Source organism: Dreissena polymorpha, chromosome 11, assembly GCF_020536995.1.
Source record: "Dreissena polymorpha isolate Duluth1 chromosome 11, UMN_Dpol_1.0, whole genome shotgun sequence".
In the NCBI taxonomy this organism is placed as follows: Eukaryota; Metazoa; Mollusca; class Bivalvia; order Myida; family Dreissenidae; genus Dreissena; species Dreissena polymorpha.
In genome coordinates, this window is record NC_068365.1 from 50,966,955 (window position 1) to 50,984,906 (window position 17,952).

General features: G+C 35.4%; 1 protein-coding gene and 1 long non-coding RNA gene across 2 annotated transcripts in view; both read right to left on the reverse strand.

Annotated features, from left to right (window-relative positions):
* Positions 1-8,068: 8,068 nt before the first annotated feature.
* LOC127850094 (uncharacterized) lies at positions 8,069-16,212 on the reverse strand. Its single transcript, XR_008035052.1, has 2 exons — positions 10,270-16,212; positions 8,069-10,132 (listed from the first exon to the last, which is right to left on the reverse strand). It is a non-coding gene; the product is annotated as an uncharacterized LOC127850094 (long non-coding RNA).
* Positions 16,213-16,223: 11 nt separating this feature from the next.
* The window catches only part of LOC127850079 (transportin-3-like), a 55,966-nt gene continuing 54,237 nt past the window's right edge, over positions 16,224-17,952 (reverse strand). The window contains exon 26 of the mRNA XM_052382839.1: positions 16,224-17,775. Coding sequence (XP_052238799.1) covers positions 17,602-17,775 — 174 coding nt within the window. The 3' untranslated portion in view covers positions 16,224-17,601. The remainder of the gene's footprint in view (positions 17,776-17,952) is intronic.

Consider the following 17,952-nt stretch of genomic DNA (forward strand, 5'->3'; position numbering starts at 1 on the left):
CAACGTTTGAAAATTGAATTACGAAAAACGTAGTGCTAATGAAATCAGGATTAATATTGCTGTTTTTATTCAACTTGAAATACACAGATTCACTAAAATAAACAAGAGGGCCAAGATGGCCCTATTTCGCTCACCTGAGAGGAGTCGGTTCATTCAATCTTTACCAAATCCAAATTTGACCTAGATATTGTCCAGACAAACATCCTGGTCAAGTTTCATCATTATTTCATCTGCGAGTCATGATCAATGTACCTATGAAGTTTCATGATCCTAGGCGTAAGCATTCTTGTGTTATCATCCGGAAACCATTTTTCTAAGTTGAGTCACAATGACCTTGACAGCCATTGTGTGAATACGTTTTTTGGCACTGTGACCTTGACCTTTTACCAAGTGACCTGATAATCAATAGGGGTCATCTGCGAGTCATGATCAATATACCTATGAAGTTTCATGAACCTAGGCATAAGCGTTCTTGAGTTATCATCCACAAACCATTTCACTATTTCAGGTCGCCATGACCTTGACCTTTGACCTAGTGACCTGAAAATAAATAGGGGTCATCTTCAAGTCATGATAAATGTACCTATGAAGTTTCATGATCCTAAGCATAAGCGTTCTTGAGTTATCATCCAGAAACCATTTCACTATTTCAGGTCACCATGACCTTGACCTTTGATCCTAGTGACCTGAAAATCAATTGGGGTCATCTACCAGTCATGATCAATGTACCTATGAAGTTTCATGATCCTAGGCCTAAGCGTTCTTGAGTTATCATCCGGAAACCATTTTACTATTTCGGGTCATCATGACCTTGACCTTTGACCTAGTGACCTGAAAATCAATAGGGGTCATCTACGAGTTATAATCAATGTACCTATGAAGTTTCATGATCCTAGGCCTAAGCGTTCTTGAGTTATCATCCGGAAACCATTTTACTATTTCAGGTCATCGTGACCTTAACCTTTGACCTAGTGACCTGAAAATCAATAGGGGTTATCTGCGAGTCATGATCAATGTATCTATGAAGTTTCATGATCCTAGGCATAAGCGTTCTTGAGTTATCATCTGGAAACCATTATACTGCTTTGGGTCACCGTGACCTTGACCTTTGACCAAGTGACCTGAAAATCAAAAGCGGTCATCTGCGAGTCAAGATCAATGTATCTATGAAGTTTCATGATCCTAGGAATAAGTGTTCTTGAGTTATCATCCGGAAACAATTTTACTATTTCGGGTCATCATGACCTTGATGTTTGACCTAGTGACCTGAAAATCAATAGGGGTCATCTGCGAGTTATGATCAATGTACCTATGAAGTTTCATGATCCTTGGCATAAGCGCTCTTGAGTTATCATCCGGAAACCATCTGGAAAACGGAAGGACCGACATGAGCAAAACAATATACCCACTCTTCTTTGAAAGGGGGGGGGGGGCATAATGAGAAAACTTCCCCCCTCCCAGCAGCCATGTTATTCAACTGACCGGAACCATTTTTGAACTCAACTCTCGTATCAAGAAAACAAATGTTTTGAGCAAATTTCATGAAAATTGGGCCAAAAATTTGATATCTACTGTGTTCACATGTTTTCATTATATACATATAGAGAAAAATGTCCCGCCCACTGGCTGCCATGTTTTTTCACCGATCCCGACCATTTTCAAACTCGTCCGAGATATCAATAAAACCAATGTTTTGACCAACTTTCATGATGATACTGGCAAAAATTGTGACTTCTAGAGTGTTTACAAGGTTTCTCTATTAATAGCCAAATAGGGAAAACTGCCTCTATATACATATAAAGAAAAATGCCCCGCCCACTGGTGGCCATGTTTTTACACTGATCTCGACCATTTTCGAACTGGTCTGAGACATCAATTGAACCAATGTTTTGACCAACTTTCATGATGATTGGGCAAAAATTGTGACTTCTAGAGTGTTTACAAGGGTTTCTCTAAAGCCAAATAAGGAAAACTTCCCCGCCCACTGGCGGCCATGTTTTTCAACGGAGCGGAACCACTTTTGAACTCAACCAAGATAGCATTAAGACAAACATTTTGACAAAGTTACATGAAGATTGGGCATGAAATGTGACTTCTACAGTGTTTACAAGGTTTTTTTATTTTAGACCTAGTTTTTGACCCGGCACAACCCAGTTTCGAACTCGGCCGAGATTTCATTGGGACAAAGCTTCTGACCAAGTTTCATGAAGATGGGACAAGAAATGTGGCCTCTAGAGTGTTTACGAGCAAATGTTAACGGACATACGACAGACTAAGACCGGTCACAAAAGCTCACCTGAGCAATCAGGTGAGCTAAAAATGTATATATTATCTGTACAGGGTCTTTTATTCACTAAAAACTAACTCAATATATTGAGACCATTGTCTTACCTTTGGTGTATGCATACTCCAGGGAACATACAGAAATAACATACCAGAGCATCATCAAATGACCAAACACAAGAATTAGTGGTCACCAGTGTCCACAATTACTCCTCATTATTTAGCAAATACCGCACTTATGTGAATCATGCCGTCTAAAATGTTCTTGGACTTGTTGTATCCACTGTTACCAATACATTTAACAAATCTTTATGATTTTCAACTTAACATCCAGCTAGATCATACAATGGCTGCATTTTAGCTAAACACATAACCAACATTTCTGAGTCATATTAATTACATATTTTGTATTAATAGTACATTAACCAATACATGTAAATCACTTTAAAAGCATTTTTTTCACTGAAATACTTTTCTTCCACCTTTAAATCAAGCTGAAAAGAATCAAACAACGCCCTGAGGATTTTCCAGCAGGTGTATTGATGGAAATTTATAGATTGGTTTCCCTGGCAACCTGTGTTTTTCGCTATAGCTCCTAGATTGGCAGTTACCTGAGCTCCCCTGGAGGTTTATGTTGGTGACGGTGTTGAGAACAATATTGGAGACAATCTGCTGCTATGGTATTATGTGGCGATGGTTTCATTTGTCAGCATTTAAGCTGGGTGGTACCAGCTGCCTCCTGATATGGAATGATTGTCCTTCAAAGGGACCTTTTTTCACATTTTGTGAAATTGACAAAAAAATGTTTCAGATTCGAGAATTTTCATTGTAGCTATGATATTTATGAGGAAACAGTAATACTAAACATGTACCATGCTCTAAAATATACATTATATGCATCTTTTGACGATTTAAAAACCTGAAAGTTATAAAGAGTTACATGCGAAATGATTTTATAATTTGGAGAGTTCTGTTGTTATCATTATATTTTGTGAAACCTTTGAAGATTGCTTATATTATATAAGTATAAAATAAACTACTCACTGGATGAGAAGGGATGGCTGAGTTGTTTAAGTTTTAGACTTGTAGTCTAAAGGTCAGTGGTTTGAGTCTAGGTAAGGATTACTTTTATTCTTTCCTTTTTTTACTGTAGGTATAATATTTTCATTGATAAATTTTAAGCATTTAATGACAAACTTCAATGCATGCCAAAATTTGTGAAAATGTCCAATTCAAGGGTCCTTTTCACATTTTGGTAAATTGATGAAACTGAAAAAAATTGTTTCATTCACGCAAATTTTTGTTGTAGGTCTGATATTTGTGAGGAAATAGTAATACTGAACATCTACCAATTTCTAAAAATACAATTATATGCATTTTTTGACAATTTAAAAACCTGAAAATCATAAAGCGTTGCAACGAGAAACAATTGAATAATTTGGAGAGTTCTGTTGTTGTCCTTATATTTTGGGATACTACGCGGATTGCTTATATAAAGCATAAAATACATCACTCATTGTATACAAGCATGGATGGCCAAGTGGTCTAAGCAATAGACTTTTACTCCACGGGTCAGTTTTTTCGAGCCCAGTTGAGGATTTTTTTTTTCTGTGATTCATAGAACACCCACCAAAATACAGCCATTGTTTATTATTATTATTAATTAAAATGACCATGAGGAGATTTATAGTATGATGTTTATTATGTATTAAAGGTACATTATTTGATTTGTAAAGTGTACGTAGCCCTTGATAAGTAAGTTAAACATTTCATCTCAAAAATAGCCAATGTATAAGAGTAAAAAAAAAGAATTATTGACTTTTGAAAACTGGGTCCATTTTTTTTATTGAAAAAAAATTTGCATTGGAAGTCATTTTAAATAGCTGTAATGTAAGAATGTCACTGACTTGGTTCTCTGCATGATTTTGTCATTGGTAATACAAAATGTTGCAGCGTCATGTTGGATCTTGTTACATTTTTCAATTACAACATTTTTTATCCATTTTACGGATAATATTCTTACTTTTTTTACATATTGTTATATACATTTAGCAAATTGTTACATCTCTATGTATAGTAAATCCATATACTGTATTATTTTCATTATTATTTCTTAGATTGTATCCACATGACAAAACTCGAAAACCCTGTTGACATTTAATTCCTGATTCAAGTTTGGAAACACTCAGATAATCATTCAACTGTTCGCTATAAACATGTATTGTATACAGTTTCTGAATAACCCATTAAGTATATTATATCAATCTATTAGGAACATTTCCCATGAGAAGCATTTCAAAACAATTCAAACTTAATATCCAGATTGCAAGGCGATCACTATAAGTGACACATTCAATGACAGACACATACACTGACATACAGACAGGCCAAAAACAATATCTGAGCTCTGTGAAAAGGGGGTTTAATACATATGCCTAAATTGTCGTCCCAGATTAGCCTGTGCAGTCCCCACAGGCTAATCAGGGATGTCACTTTCCGCCTCAAATTTTTTTTTTCAAGAAGAGACTTTCTTTAAATGAATATCATAAAAGCGGAAAGAGTTGTCCCTGATTAGCCTGTGCAGACTGCACAGGCTAATCTGGGACGACACTTTACGCACATGCATTAAACCCCTTTTACAAAGAGCACGGCCCATATTCAGTTTTCTGTTGATGCAGCATTATTAAGAAAAATCTGTCCTCTATGTTTCCTTTCTTCTTTCTACATTGATTTTCTGCAATTACCAAAGCTGCATGCTAATACTTAAAGGGATCTTTTCACGCTTTGGTAAATTGACAAAATTGAAAAAAGTTGTTTCAGATTCGTAAGTTTTCGTTTTAGTTATGATATTTGTGAGGAAACAGTAATACTGAACATTAACCATGCTCTAATATAGCCATTATATGCATCTTTTGACGATTTTAAAACCTAAAAATTATAAAGCGTTGCAACGCGAAACGATTGAATAATTTGGAGAGTTCTGTTTTTGTCGTTAAATTTTGTGAAACTACGAAGATTGCTTATATAAGGTATAAAATACGTCAAAAATGTGTACTCGGCGGAATAGCTCAGTAGGCTAAAGCGTTTTTACTTCAGGACTCTGGCAGGACTCCAGGGGTCACTGGTTCGAAACCTGCTCCGGGCAATGTTTTTTCCCTTTTTTTTATTTTTTTCTTGATTTTTTACTGGAGCTTTTACGATCCAATGTTTACATTTATCAATATAAAGCATTTAATGAATAAGTTAAAAAAATGCCAAAATCTGTGAAAAGGCCCCTTTAAAGGTGTTCTTTTCTAGATTCATTCTCTTTATAAAAGAAATGTCAATACATTTTCTAATGTTTTCCTGATATTAACTTCCTCCATAACTGCAAAATGCATTGATACCCACTGACTTTCTTGGAAGAAATCTTGGAACCTTTTCTGCTGTGTAATTCAATATCGAAAGTTTATTGCGAAACAGGCAATTGTGTCTTCAGATCATTTCTGTATTAGATAATAGAATCGAATAGTAATAGAACAAGAGCACCGCATAACGGGTGCCACACTCGGCTGCAAAAGCTTATCAGAATTTTATATTTTTTTATATTTTTACAGTGACCTTGACCTTTGACCCAGTGACCCAAAATGGGTGAGGCGTGTAGAACTCGTCAAGGTGCATCTACATATGAAGTTTCAAAGTTGTAGGTGGAAGCACTTTGATTTTAGAGCCAATGTTAAGGTTTTAGCACAACGCCGGCGGATGGCGAGCAGGCTATGACAATACCTCGGGTTTTCTCCAAAAACAGCCTCGCTAAAAATCACATTCCCACTGAATGAAGGGGTTCAGAATGTAACCATACACTAGAAATGTTATTAACATATAGCATACCTATTTAAGTCAATATTCTCACTCAACTTAAGTGTGTCCATAATTCTTGAGACGACCAACCAAGTTTTTGAGTCAGGGTCAACCTTAAGTTTGAGCAAGAATATGTAATCTGCCTATATGATTTGAGATTGCTTGTGAGCTGACCAAAATTCGCATCGCGCAGTTCAATGGAAACTCAAATTTTATCTCCAGAGTGAAGTTTAAAACAAGAGGGCCTGAAAGGCCCAAAGTCGCTCACCTGTGATAAAAAGAAATGACCTGTTCTTTGCAGCCCAAGATATCAATGAAACACAATAATGTTCTAACCAAGTTTCATGAAGAATGAACAACATATGGCCCCCTGTTGTTTTTTTTAACAGACCTGAACCATTTTTAAACTCTTCCAAGATATGTCCAAATTTCATGAAGATAATGTGTCTTCTAGACTGTTCACATGTTTTCACTTTATACATATAAAGAAAACTGCCCCACCACCTGGTGCCCATGTTTTTCCACTTATCACGACCATTTTCAAACTCGTCCGAGACATACACATAGCTAATGTTTTGACATAATTTCATGATGATTAGGCAAAAAATGTGACTTCTAGAGTGTTCACAAGCTTTTTTACTATATAAATATAAGGAAAATTCTAGAGCAGAAGTAACAAGAGCACCGCATAACGGGTGCCACGCTCGGCTGCGAAAGCTTGTCAGAATTTTTTTTGTATTTTTTTTTTTAGAGATCACAGTGACTTTGACCTTTGACCTAGTAACCCAACAGGAGATTTGTTTGTAGGAAACACAATGCTCCCTACTGCGCCGCATTGAAATAAAATTTCTATTTATCATTTGGCAGGTATAGAAATCATCTCCCTTTAAAGGTTATTACTTCCCTTGAATTTTTTTATTTTGTCCAATCCATCGGGGGGGGGGGGGGGGGGGAAGGGGAGGGTCTCACAGTCAATTATGACCATGTCAGACATCACCGACAACCAAGGCCTGTGGTTTAAAAGAGATCATAACCAGAGTTGATTTTTTCTTTTTCATAACTAGAGTATCTATGGACATAAGTCCACAGGTATGTAATGAACATCAAAGAAATTATAATTATATCATTTAAAAAAAAACTTTGAAAAATCAATCATTTGGGTTATAAATAATCAAAATAATAAATCTGTACAGCAACTGTGAAAAGAACTTCAGTTCTTAGTAAGGAAATATATAATATGAGATTTATAATTATATAAATTACTTCCCTTGAAAATAATTGTCTCTAACAAATCTCTATTTTTAGTAGCAAATAATTAAAAGCCACTATACTGTGACTGTAGATTCATCACTCAAAATGTGCAGCTCCATGAGATACACATGCATGCCAAATATATAAAGTGGATATGTTCAATATTGAAAAATTTTCTCCCTTTTTAAAGCTTATTACTTCCCTAAAATCTGTATTTTTTACCATAGACCGTAAAGGATGACCTTGACCTTTTGCCACAATGTGTTTGTCAGAAACACATAGTCAGATAACTATGTCCATTTAAAGCTTATTACTTCCCTTGACTTTGTTTTTTTGACCCTAGACCTTGAAGGATGATGTTCACCTTGAAATTTTACCACTCAAAATGTGCAGCTCCAAGAGATACACATGCATGCCAAATATCAAGGTGCTATCTTCAATATTTAAAAAGTTATGGCCAATGTTAAGGTTTGAGCACGACGCCTATGGCGGAAGGCAGACGTCGGACGACGAGCTGGCTATGACAATGGCTCGGGTTTTCTCCGAAAACAGCCTCGCTAAAAAAAATTGGGAAACATGACTCAGCAGGTAAAACAAGGGAGATAGATACTGCAAAATTGTGTACATGTTGTCTTTCTTTCAGCTATCTCTTAGTTGATAGGCTTACAATAAGTAATAATGACTAAAACAGTAATGTTATGAAAATTCTGTGTTATGAAAAATTAAATAATACAGTCAATGGTAAATAATAATGACATAATAAAACCAAACTTAACTACACAGGAAACAAATGTTCTGACCAAAGTTCATGAAGATTGGGCAACTGAATTAAATAAATAATTTTAAAGAGGTAATGAATTAATGGTGTTATTTAATTTTAAGAATCTATAGATTATTGCAAGTTTAATATGCGAAATAGGAAGGATATTAACTTAACATTGTCTTCATTGTAAGAATACATGAAAGCAGCACTTTATAAAATAACTAGAGTGTTAACAAGGTTTTACTATAGTCATATATGAAAAAATGACCCGCCCCCTAGTGGCCATGTTTTTCAATAAACCGGCATCATTTTCAAACTCGTCTAAGATATCATTGGGATAAATGTTCTGACCAAGTTTCATGAAGATCGGACAATAAATGTGGCCTCTAGAGTGTTAACAAGATTTTAATATAGCCATATATAGCCATATTAAGGAAAATGCCCCGCCCCTTGGCAGCCATGTTTTTCAAGCAAAGGCTACCATTTTTGAACTCATCCAAGATATCATTGGGACAAATCATCTGAGCAAGTTTCATGAAGATTGGACAATAAATGTGGCCTCTAGAGTGTTAACAAGGTTTTACTATCGCCATATTAGGAAAAATGCCCCGCCCCCTGGAAGCCATGTTTTTCAACCCACCGGCATCATTTTCGAACTTGTCCAAGATATTATTGGGATTAATCTTCTGACCAAATTTCATGAAGATTGGGCAATAAATGTGGTCTCTAGAGTGTTAACAAGATTTTACTATAGCCATATAAGGAAAAAAGCCCCGCCCCATGGCAGCCATGTTTTTCAAGCAAACGTAACCATTTTCGAACTCATCCAAGATATCATTAAGACCAATCTTCTGACCAAATTTCATGAAGATTGGACAATAAATGTGGCCTCTAGAGAGTGAACAAGGCAAATGTTGACGTTGCACAACGGACGACAGACAAAAGGCGATCACAAAAGCTCAACATTAGCACGTTGTGCTCATGTGAGCTAAAAAAACAAGAGATGTGTTTGTCAGAAACAAAATGCCCCCTATTGCGCCGCTTTGAAATAAAATTTCAATATACTATCATTTGGCAGGTTTAGAAATTATCTTTATTTTAAAGCTTATTATTTCCCTTGGCTTGCATTTTTTTACCTTGAAGGATGACCTTGACCTTTCACCACTCAAAATGTGCAGCTTTATGAGATACACATGCATGCCAAATATCAAGTTCCTATCTTCAATATTGCAAAGGTTATGGCCAATGTTAAAGTTTTCGGACGGGCAGACAGATTGATAGACAGACAGTTCAACTGCTATATGCCACCCTACCGGGGGCATAAAAAGATAATTTCATGAGATTGGGCAAAGAATTTTCCAAAAAAAGCCTTATGAATATTTGCCCAGATCAACAGAAATGCTCACAAAAGCCTGCTAATACATTTGTGCTATATTCTATAAATGAAACAAGGGCTGTTTGTAAAACATGCATGCCCCCCATATGGGCTGTCCGTTGTAGTGGCAGCCATTGTGTGAATACGATTTTTGTCACTGTGACCTTGACTTTTGACCTAGTGACCTGAAAATCAATAGGGGTCATCTGCGGGTCACGATCAATGTACCTATGAAGTGTCATGATCTTAGGCAAAAGCGTTCTTGAGTTATCATCCGAAAATCATTTTACTATTTCGGGTCACCGTGACCTTGACCTTTGACCTTGTGACCTCAAAATCAATAGGGGTCATCTGCAAGTCATGATCAATCTACCTATGAAGTTTCATGATCCTAGGCTTATGCGTTCTTGAGTTATCATCCGAAAACCATTTTACTATTTCGGGTCACCATGACCTTGACCTTTGACCTAGTGACCTCAAAATCAATAGGGGTCATCTGCGAGTCATGATCAATCTACCCATGAAGTTTCATGATCCTAGGCGTATGCGTTCTTGAGTTATCATCCGGAAACCATTCTACTATTTCGGGTCACCGTGACCTTGACCTTTGACCTAGTGACCTCAAAATCAATAGGGGTCATCTGCAAGTCATGATCAATCTAGCCATGAAGTTTCATGATCCTAGGCGTATGCGTTCTTGAGTAATCATTCAAAAACCATTTTACTATTTCAGGTCACCGTGACCTTGACCTTTGACCTAAAAATCAATAGGGGTCATCTGCGAGTCATGATCAATGTACCTATGAAGTTTCATGATCCTAGGCCCAAGCGTTCTTGAGTTATCGTCTGACAACCACCTGGTGGACGGACCGACAGACCGACCGACCGACATGAGCAAAGCAATATACCCCCTCTTCTTCGAAGGGGGGCATAATAATATTTTATATCTGACTGGAAGGAGACACAAACTCAAAATTTTAAAACAGTTTACTAATCATATGACAACTCATTACCATGTCATACTGCAATAATTTCACTGAAAATCATGATAAGCTAACAAAAAGCGTAAAACAGATGTATAAAATATGTTGCTAATGCAGAGGCTGTACAAATCAAGACTGTACAGGGCTATAGCACACAAATAAAACATTTTGAATGAATGTTTCTCACATGCTGCTAAAAACATAAGCAGCAGAAAAACTTTCAACCTGGGATTTAAACTACTGGAGTCAGCCATTAAATTTTTAAATGTTTGGTTACATAAACCAAGATTTCAGTTTAGAGACAATTTTCATGTGCTTTACAGGGAGAACTTCAATAACAAACAAAGTCTTATTCTACCAATCTCATTAATACTTTCTTGGAGCCGATTTTAAACTGTACTAGACAATTTACAATGGCTTCTAGTTCCAATTGTCACTTTGGCCCAATTACAAGAATGGTCACAGCTATTTTATCAAATTAAGGTGATAAAAGACATTATAAATCACGAACTAACCACAAAAACATGTACCAGAATTCTTTGTTACCGTTTCATAGAGAAGAACTAAGTTCTTTAAAAAAACAAAACAATATTGAATGAACATGGGAAAAGCATAACACTGACCCTCTTTGCTGAAACATACCGGTATTTGAAATAACTTATTCTTGGAAAACAGATAATTACTAAAAAGACGTTATCGTACACAGGTTGACAGAAAATCCCAGAAGAACTACATAAACAAGGGCTGTTTGTAAAACATGCATGCCCCCCATATGGGCTGTCCGTTGTAGTGGCAGCCATTGTGTGAATACGTTTTTTGTCACCGAGACCTTGACCTTTGACCTAGTGACCTGAAAATCAATAGGGGTCATCTGCGAGTCACGATCAATGTACCTATGAAGTGTCATGATCCTAGGCAAAAGCGTTCTCGAGTTATCATCCGAAAATCATTTTACTATTTCGGGTCATCTGCGAGTCATGATCAATGTACCTATGAAGTTTCATGATCCTAGGACCAAGCGTTCTTGAGTTATCGTCTGACAACCACCTGGTGGACAGACCGACAGACCGACCGACAGACCGACATGAGCAAAGCAATATACCCCCTCTTCTTCGAAGGGGGGCATAAATATTAAACAAGAGGGCCTGAAAGGCCCAAAGTCGCTCACCTGAGATAACAAGATATTATTGGGACAAATCTTCTGACCAAGTTTCATTTGGACAAATATGTGACCTCTAGATTGTTAACAAGGTTTTACTATAGCCATATATAGCCATATAAGGAAAAATTCCCCGCCCCTGGTGGCCAAGTTTTTAAAGCAACCACAACCATTCTTGAACTCATCCAAGATATCATTGGGACAAATCTTCTGACCAAGTTTCATGAAGATTGGACAATAATTGTGGCCTCTAGAGTGTTAACAAGGTTTTACTATTGCTATATATAGCCATATAAGGAAAAATGCCCCGCCCCTGGTGGCCATGTTTTTAAAGCAACCAAAACCATTTTTGAACTCATCCAAGATATCATTGGGACAAATCTTCTGACCAACTTTCATGATGATCTGAAAATAAATGTGACCTCTAGAGTGTTAACAAGGTTTTACTACAGCCATATAAGCAAATGCCCCACCCCCGTGGTGGCCATGTTTTTCAACCAACCGGCATCTTTTTTTAACTCGTCCAAGATATTATTCGGATGAATCTTTTGACTGAGTTTCATGAAGATCGGACAATAAAATTGGTCTCTAGAGTGTTAACAAGATTCTACTATAACCATATATAGCCATATAAGGAAAAATGCCCTGCCCAGCAATGTTTTTTTAAGCAAATGTAACCATTTTCGAACTCATCCAAGATATCAATAAGACAAATCTTCTGGCCATATTTCATGAAGAATGGACAATAAATGTGGCCTCTAGAGTGTTAACAAGATTTTACAAAAGCCATATATAGCAATATAAGGAAAAATGCCCTGCCCCCTGGTGGCCATGTTTTTAAAGAAACCAAAACCATTTTTTAACTCGTCCAAGATATTATTGGGATGAATCTTCTCACCAAGTTTCATGAAGATTGGAAAATAAATGTGGCCTTTAGAGTGTTAACAAGATTTTCTATAGCCATATAAGGAAAAATGCCCCGCCCTCTGGCTTCCATGTTTTTCAACCAACCGGCATCATTTTCAAACTCGTCCAAGATATGAATGGAATGAATGTTCTGACAAAGTTTCATGAAGATTGGACAATAACTGTGGCCTCTAGAGTGTTAATAAGATTTTACTATAGCCATATAAGGAAAAATGCCCCGCCATTGGCAGTCATGTTTTTCAAGCATAGGTTACCATTTTCAAACTCATCAAAGATATCATTAGGACAAATCATCTGAGCAAGTTTCAAGAAGATCGGAAAATAAATGTGGCCTCTAGAATGTTAACAAGGTTTTACTATAGCCATATAAGGAAAAATGCCCCGCCCCCTGGTGGCCATGTTTTTTAACCAACCGGCATCATTTTCGAACTTGTCCAAGATATTATTGGGATGAATTCTTCTAACCAAGTTTCATGAAGATCAGACAATAAATGTGGCCTCTAGAGTGTTAACAAGATTTTACTAAAGCCATATAAGGAAAAATGCCCCGCCCCATGGCAGCCATGTTTTTCAAGCAAACGTAACCATTTTTGAACTCATTCAAGATATCATTGAGACCAATCTTCTGACCAAATTTCATGAAGATTGGACAATAAATGTGGCCTCTAGAGTGTTAACAAGGCAAATGTTGACGCCGCACGACGGACGATGCACGATGGACAAAAAGGCGATCAAAAAAGCTCACCATGAGCATGTTGTGCTCAGGTGAGCTAATGAAGAGCCTTTCGCCAAAAGAATGATATAAAAGTAATAAAACAATGCCCGGAATTCAAACCCCAAAATCATGCCTTCAATGAATTGCTTTAAAAGCACAACCGACCCTCTATTCAAGAGCCCAATAAAGCTTAACAATTCTTGAAATGAAACTATATAAAAATAGTTCTTGTCCCTGAAAATAGAAAACTAAAAGTCTAAAACAATGCAATACCTTGTTCAGACTTAATTGTAAATAAAATGATGTGTATCTCACAACAAATTAAAGCTACAGTAGGCCAACATTGAGAACACTACCATGGTATCTGCCTTATGGACAGTGATTACAACATAAGGCCAACGTTAGGAACACTACCATGGTATCTGCCTTGACGAATGTGATTATACCTAAGTTGGTTACTGGTACATTTTGTTCATGATCAATACATTAACAAATGTACACATACATTTTATCAAGCATAGAATGACATATTATATATGCAAAAGAAATTACACTTATGACATATTTATTTTCTCAAAATAAACTAATATTCAACTAACTGTCCAACAATTGAATCCAAATTAGAGATGCGAAAATTCAAAATGCTCTTATTATATGACACAGCTAATAAAAAACTGAGTTCTTCATGAATGATAGAGGAAAACAATTTCTGTTTAATTTCCAAATTCTTTAGAAAAACAATATTTAAGAAGTTCTTTAAAGTAGTATTTTTACATATATTTCTGAGTTCATCATAAAAGAGTTAAAACTTTTGGATTAATATTTTTGTTGGGTATGTATTCAAAATACTTTAACATCAATTATATGGAATTCGTTTAAAATTCTCAGGACTTCAATATAGCTAAGTTAAGCTGCACTATGATGTAGGATAATACAAAGAATATCTGTATACAAAACAAGCTTATGTGTTTAAATTGTAACTTGCAGTGTTTAAATAATTTATTTCCATTATAATGATTTATCAATAAAAACTAATGAATCTATAAGCAACAGCTGCAACCTACGTCAAAGTCGATTACAAAGATTACGTGTGTATGTGAAGTTTTTGAACACAACTATTAAGTTATTAATCTCATTAAAACACACTATTGTTTGGCATGCAATTTTAAATTTTTGTAAATATGTTTACATATAATAGTTTTTCAACGTAAACCATACAATGACCAGGTACTCAAAAATCTACCCAATTATGCTGTATGTTGAGAATAACAGGTGACTGCCCTATTGTTATGCAAAATATCAAGTAAAGTTTACAAATAAAATAACAGTCATGATTTATATGACAAACCCCATAATATTGAGTGATATCACACCTACTGACCTAAAAAAATCATAGGCCCCTTTGTATCTTGCAGATATCTGCTTAAAGTTACGCTTAGTTTTAATGGTAGTAGCTTGCTTACAGCTTCAACGTTGCATTCAAAACAAGTTTATTCTATACAATTCTAATTATTAAGATAACACTTAATTCTCACAAAAAAACTTTTTTGTTTTGAAATATTCTAAATAGGCCACAACAAATTGATCAGATGTTTGTCAGATATGCTGCACCTTAAATTTGTAAAATGTAATGAAAAAAACATTGCATGTGCATGGTCTATTTGCCCCACATCTAAATCTTTTTAAACATTGTTGTTGTTTATTTTATTCAATTTAGTTAAGCCTACATATTTTACAACAGATACTTTTTTTCCAAAAATTAACAGCACAAAATGGCAGCACTTAATAAGCTGAATGGGTTTGGCAGATATGTCAAAAAAATATGTACACAAAATTATTTTCTGCCATTTGCACTTGCATTTTAGTACATTGAAAATGGAATAAAACATATTTTTGTTGTTATTGAGCTTGCTAGTATCAATGTTAAGGGGTCAAATTCTGTTGACAAGGGATAAAAAATTGTTGTAACTTTAACAAGTTTAAATTCCCCCTTTGTCCACATAGTAAACAGTTATAACCCAGACCTCTAGAAATGTGGCATTGCCTTCACAACCAAACGAAATAATTTGTTAATGTATAATAATTGATCACAAAACAAATTCTTCATGTTTTAATTTCAACTAGCATATCTTAATTGAACACAAAACAATTAACGCACAAATCTCATTTACCCTGCAAAATACATAGCAGACTTACCAGAAAGAATATTTGGCTTAAAGAAAATTATAGTTTGCAACATTTCTTTACAAGACAGCAAAAATGACCCATTTCGCTCAACTGCGTTTAAGGAACCATAATGATGTGCAAGCACGTTATTAAATGTTAGTATAATATTTCATTTTTGTTCTTTTAACCCATTCCCACTCAGAGCCAAAGTGAAAATGGCTTTGTGCAAACAGCATAAAACCGGAACAGCCTGCCAGTAACTCGCAGTCTGCTCAGGTTTAATGCTGTTTGCTGCTCATCAGTAACTTTGGGTTGGACATGAAGTCTTTCAAACTTGAATATATTTAGAAAGGACTAAAATTCAATTTGATTTTCAAAAGGACTTCAAAGGCATCAAAGTGCGTTTTTGAGCGGTATAAGGTTAACAGAATCACAACAAATAATTTCAATTAATGTAATACATAATTGTGTACTAGTAAAATGGAGATAGATTTCCTTGATATTATCTCCAACTCCAAGTGGTTTCTGACCGACTGATGACCAAGAGGTTCGCAAAGAGCCATACAAGGAAAACTGTCATGCCCCCTTCCCTTGGCGGCAATGTTTTGCCATGAGTCAAAGACTGATGGTGAATGGTCACTCGAGGAACATTGTGAGAGCTTATTTTGAAGTGCAACCAGATTGTCAAAATCTTTTAACCCATATTGGGAAAAATCCCTACCTCCTGTCGGTGATGTTTTTAACAATCAAATTGAAGTATGAAGAAAACTTAGTAGAAGGTCATTCCAGGGACATTTGTTTGAAATTATTTTGAAGTTCATCATCGTGGTTTTATACAAATTGATTGTTTACCACTATTTTCATGGGTCATGGCAAGCAAAGTTTTCACCAGTTGCTGAATAATTTGAACAAATGGTAAAGAATTATACCAGGAAGATTTCTGTCATTTCAGCCTGCCTGAACCCTACATACCTTCCTTTAGATAATAATTAGTTCAATAATTTACATCACTTTATCAGTGTTTAATCAAGTACTGATCCATATTATACAAACATATCCTAATTAATTCTGGTGAATAAGTTAATTGATTTTATTTATTGAAAAAAAGATAGTAAAACAAAGTAAATAGAAAAGCTTTTGAGCAATTGCAAAGTGACAATATAGGATTTCACAATGTATTATACATTTTTAAAATAAAATAAAATTTTAGCTAATAAAAAACAGAAACGTAAATATTTGTGCAGCCATGTAGGACATTATGTTAGCAGCAAATATTGTTTTATCTTTGATTCAACTAGGTCAGTCACCTTAAAAAAACTCGTGTTACAATAATCAATGTGTTTATCTTATCTTTGAATATTGCACTGTCAATGGAAAATAAGTATGTTATTTAAAATGAAGTTTATTCAACACCTGCTCTTAAACGCCAAGATAATTTTAAAATGTGCCATTGTGTACCAGGGCCAATAATCAGAAAGATAATTTTTATTGGGAAATCAGGGCCTAACTTTATAGGGTTTTGGATTCATAAAAGTGGCTGTTTTTTTTTAGTTTTAGCGTTTTGTAGTTGGTGCCTTTCGGACAATTAAATATAGATTTCACTTTTTTTCCAACCAGTATGGACAATTCAGTCACTGACACAAGTTCATGGTTTTGAAATTAATACAAAAACATATATCATTAAAATAGATAACCATGCACAAAACACTAAAACATAAAATAATCTTACTGCCAATTGAACCGACCATCCACAGATTTGCCAAATTAGCTACTTTAGTGAAAGTAACAAGGCTTTAACAATTTGACTCACATATAGGGCCTATCTATAAAAATTAAATCTATAAACTTGAGCCGTGCTCTGTGAAAAGGGATTTAAATGCATGTGCGTAAAGTGTTGTCCCAGATTAGCCAGTGAAGTCCGCACAGGCTAATCAGGGACGACACTTTCTGCCTTAACTGGATGTTTGCTAAGAAGAGACTTTCTTTAAACCGAAAATATATAAGCGAAAAGTGTCGCACCTGATTAGCCTGTGAGGACTACACAGGCTTATATGGGATGACACTTTATGCACATAAATAAAACCTCTTTTTCACAGAGCACAGCCCAAGTATAAATCCATAAAACTGTTTCACACACTTTTATCTGTAGAGTCTGGCAAATTCTCTAAGAGCGTCTGATATTGGAGTCACTTTTTCCGCACTAGTCACAGCTTTATGGAAATCTGTCAATTGTTTATGCGTGACCTTTATTGCACCAGCTGTATTCTCAGTTGACATCGCCTTCAAAACGTTTTCTAACCAAACACAGAATGTCTGAAAGAAACAAAAAGGGAATTTGAGACGATAAAATATTGAATTTACTAACCTCATTCTTTAAAATAAATACTCTTAACATACAATATGAGTAACGACTATAGTGACATTGCAAAAATCCATGCACAACATATTTTCAAATCTGACTTTTAGCTGGAGATCTAACAGGAACTAAAA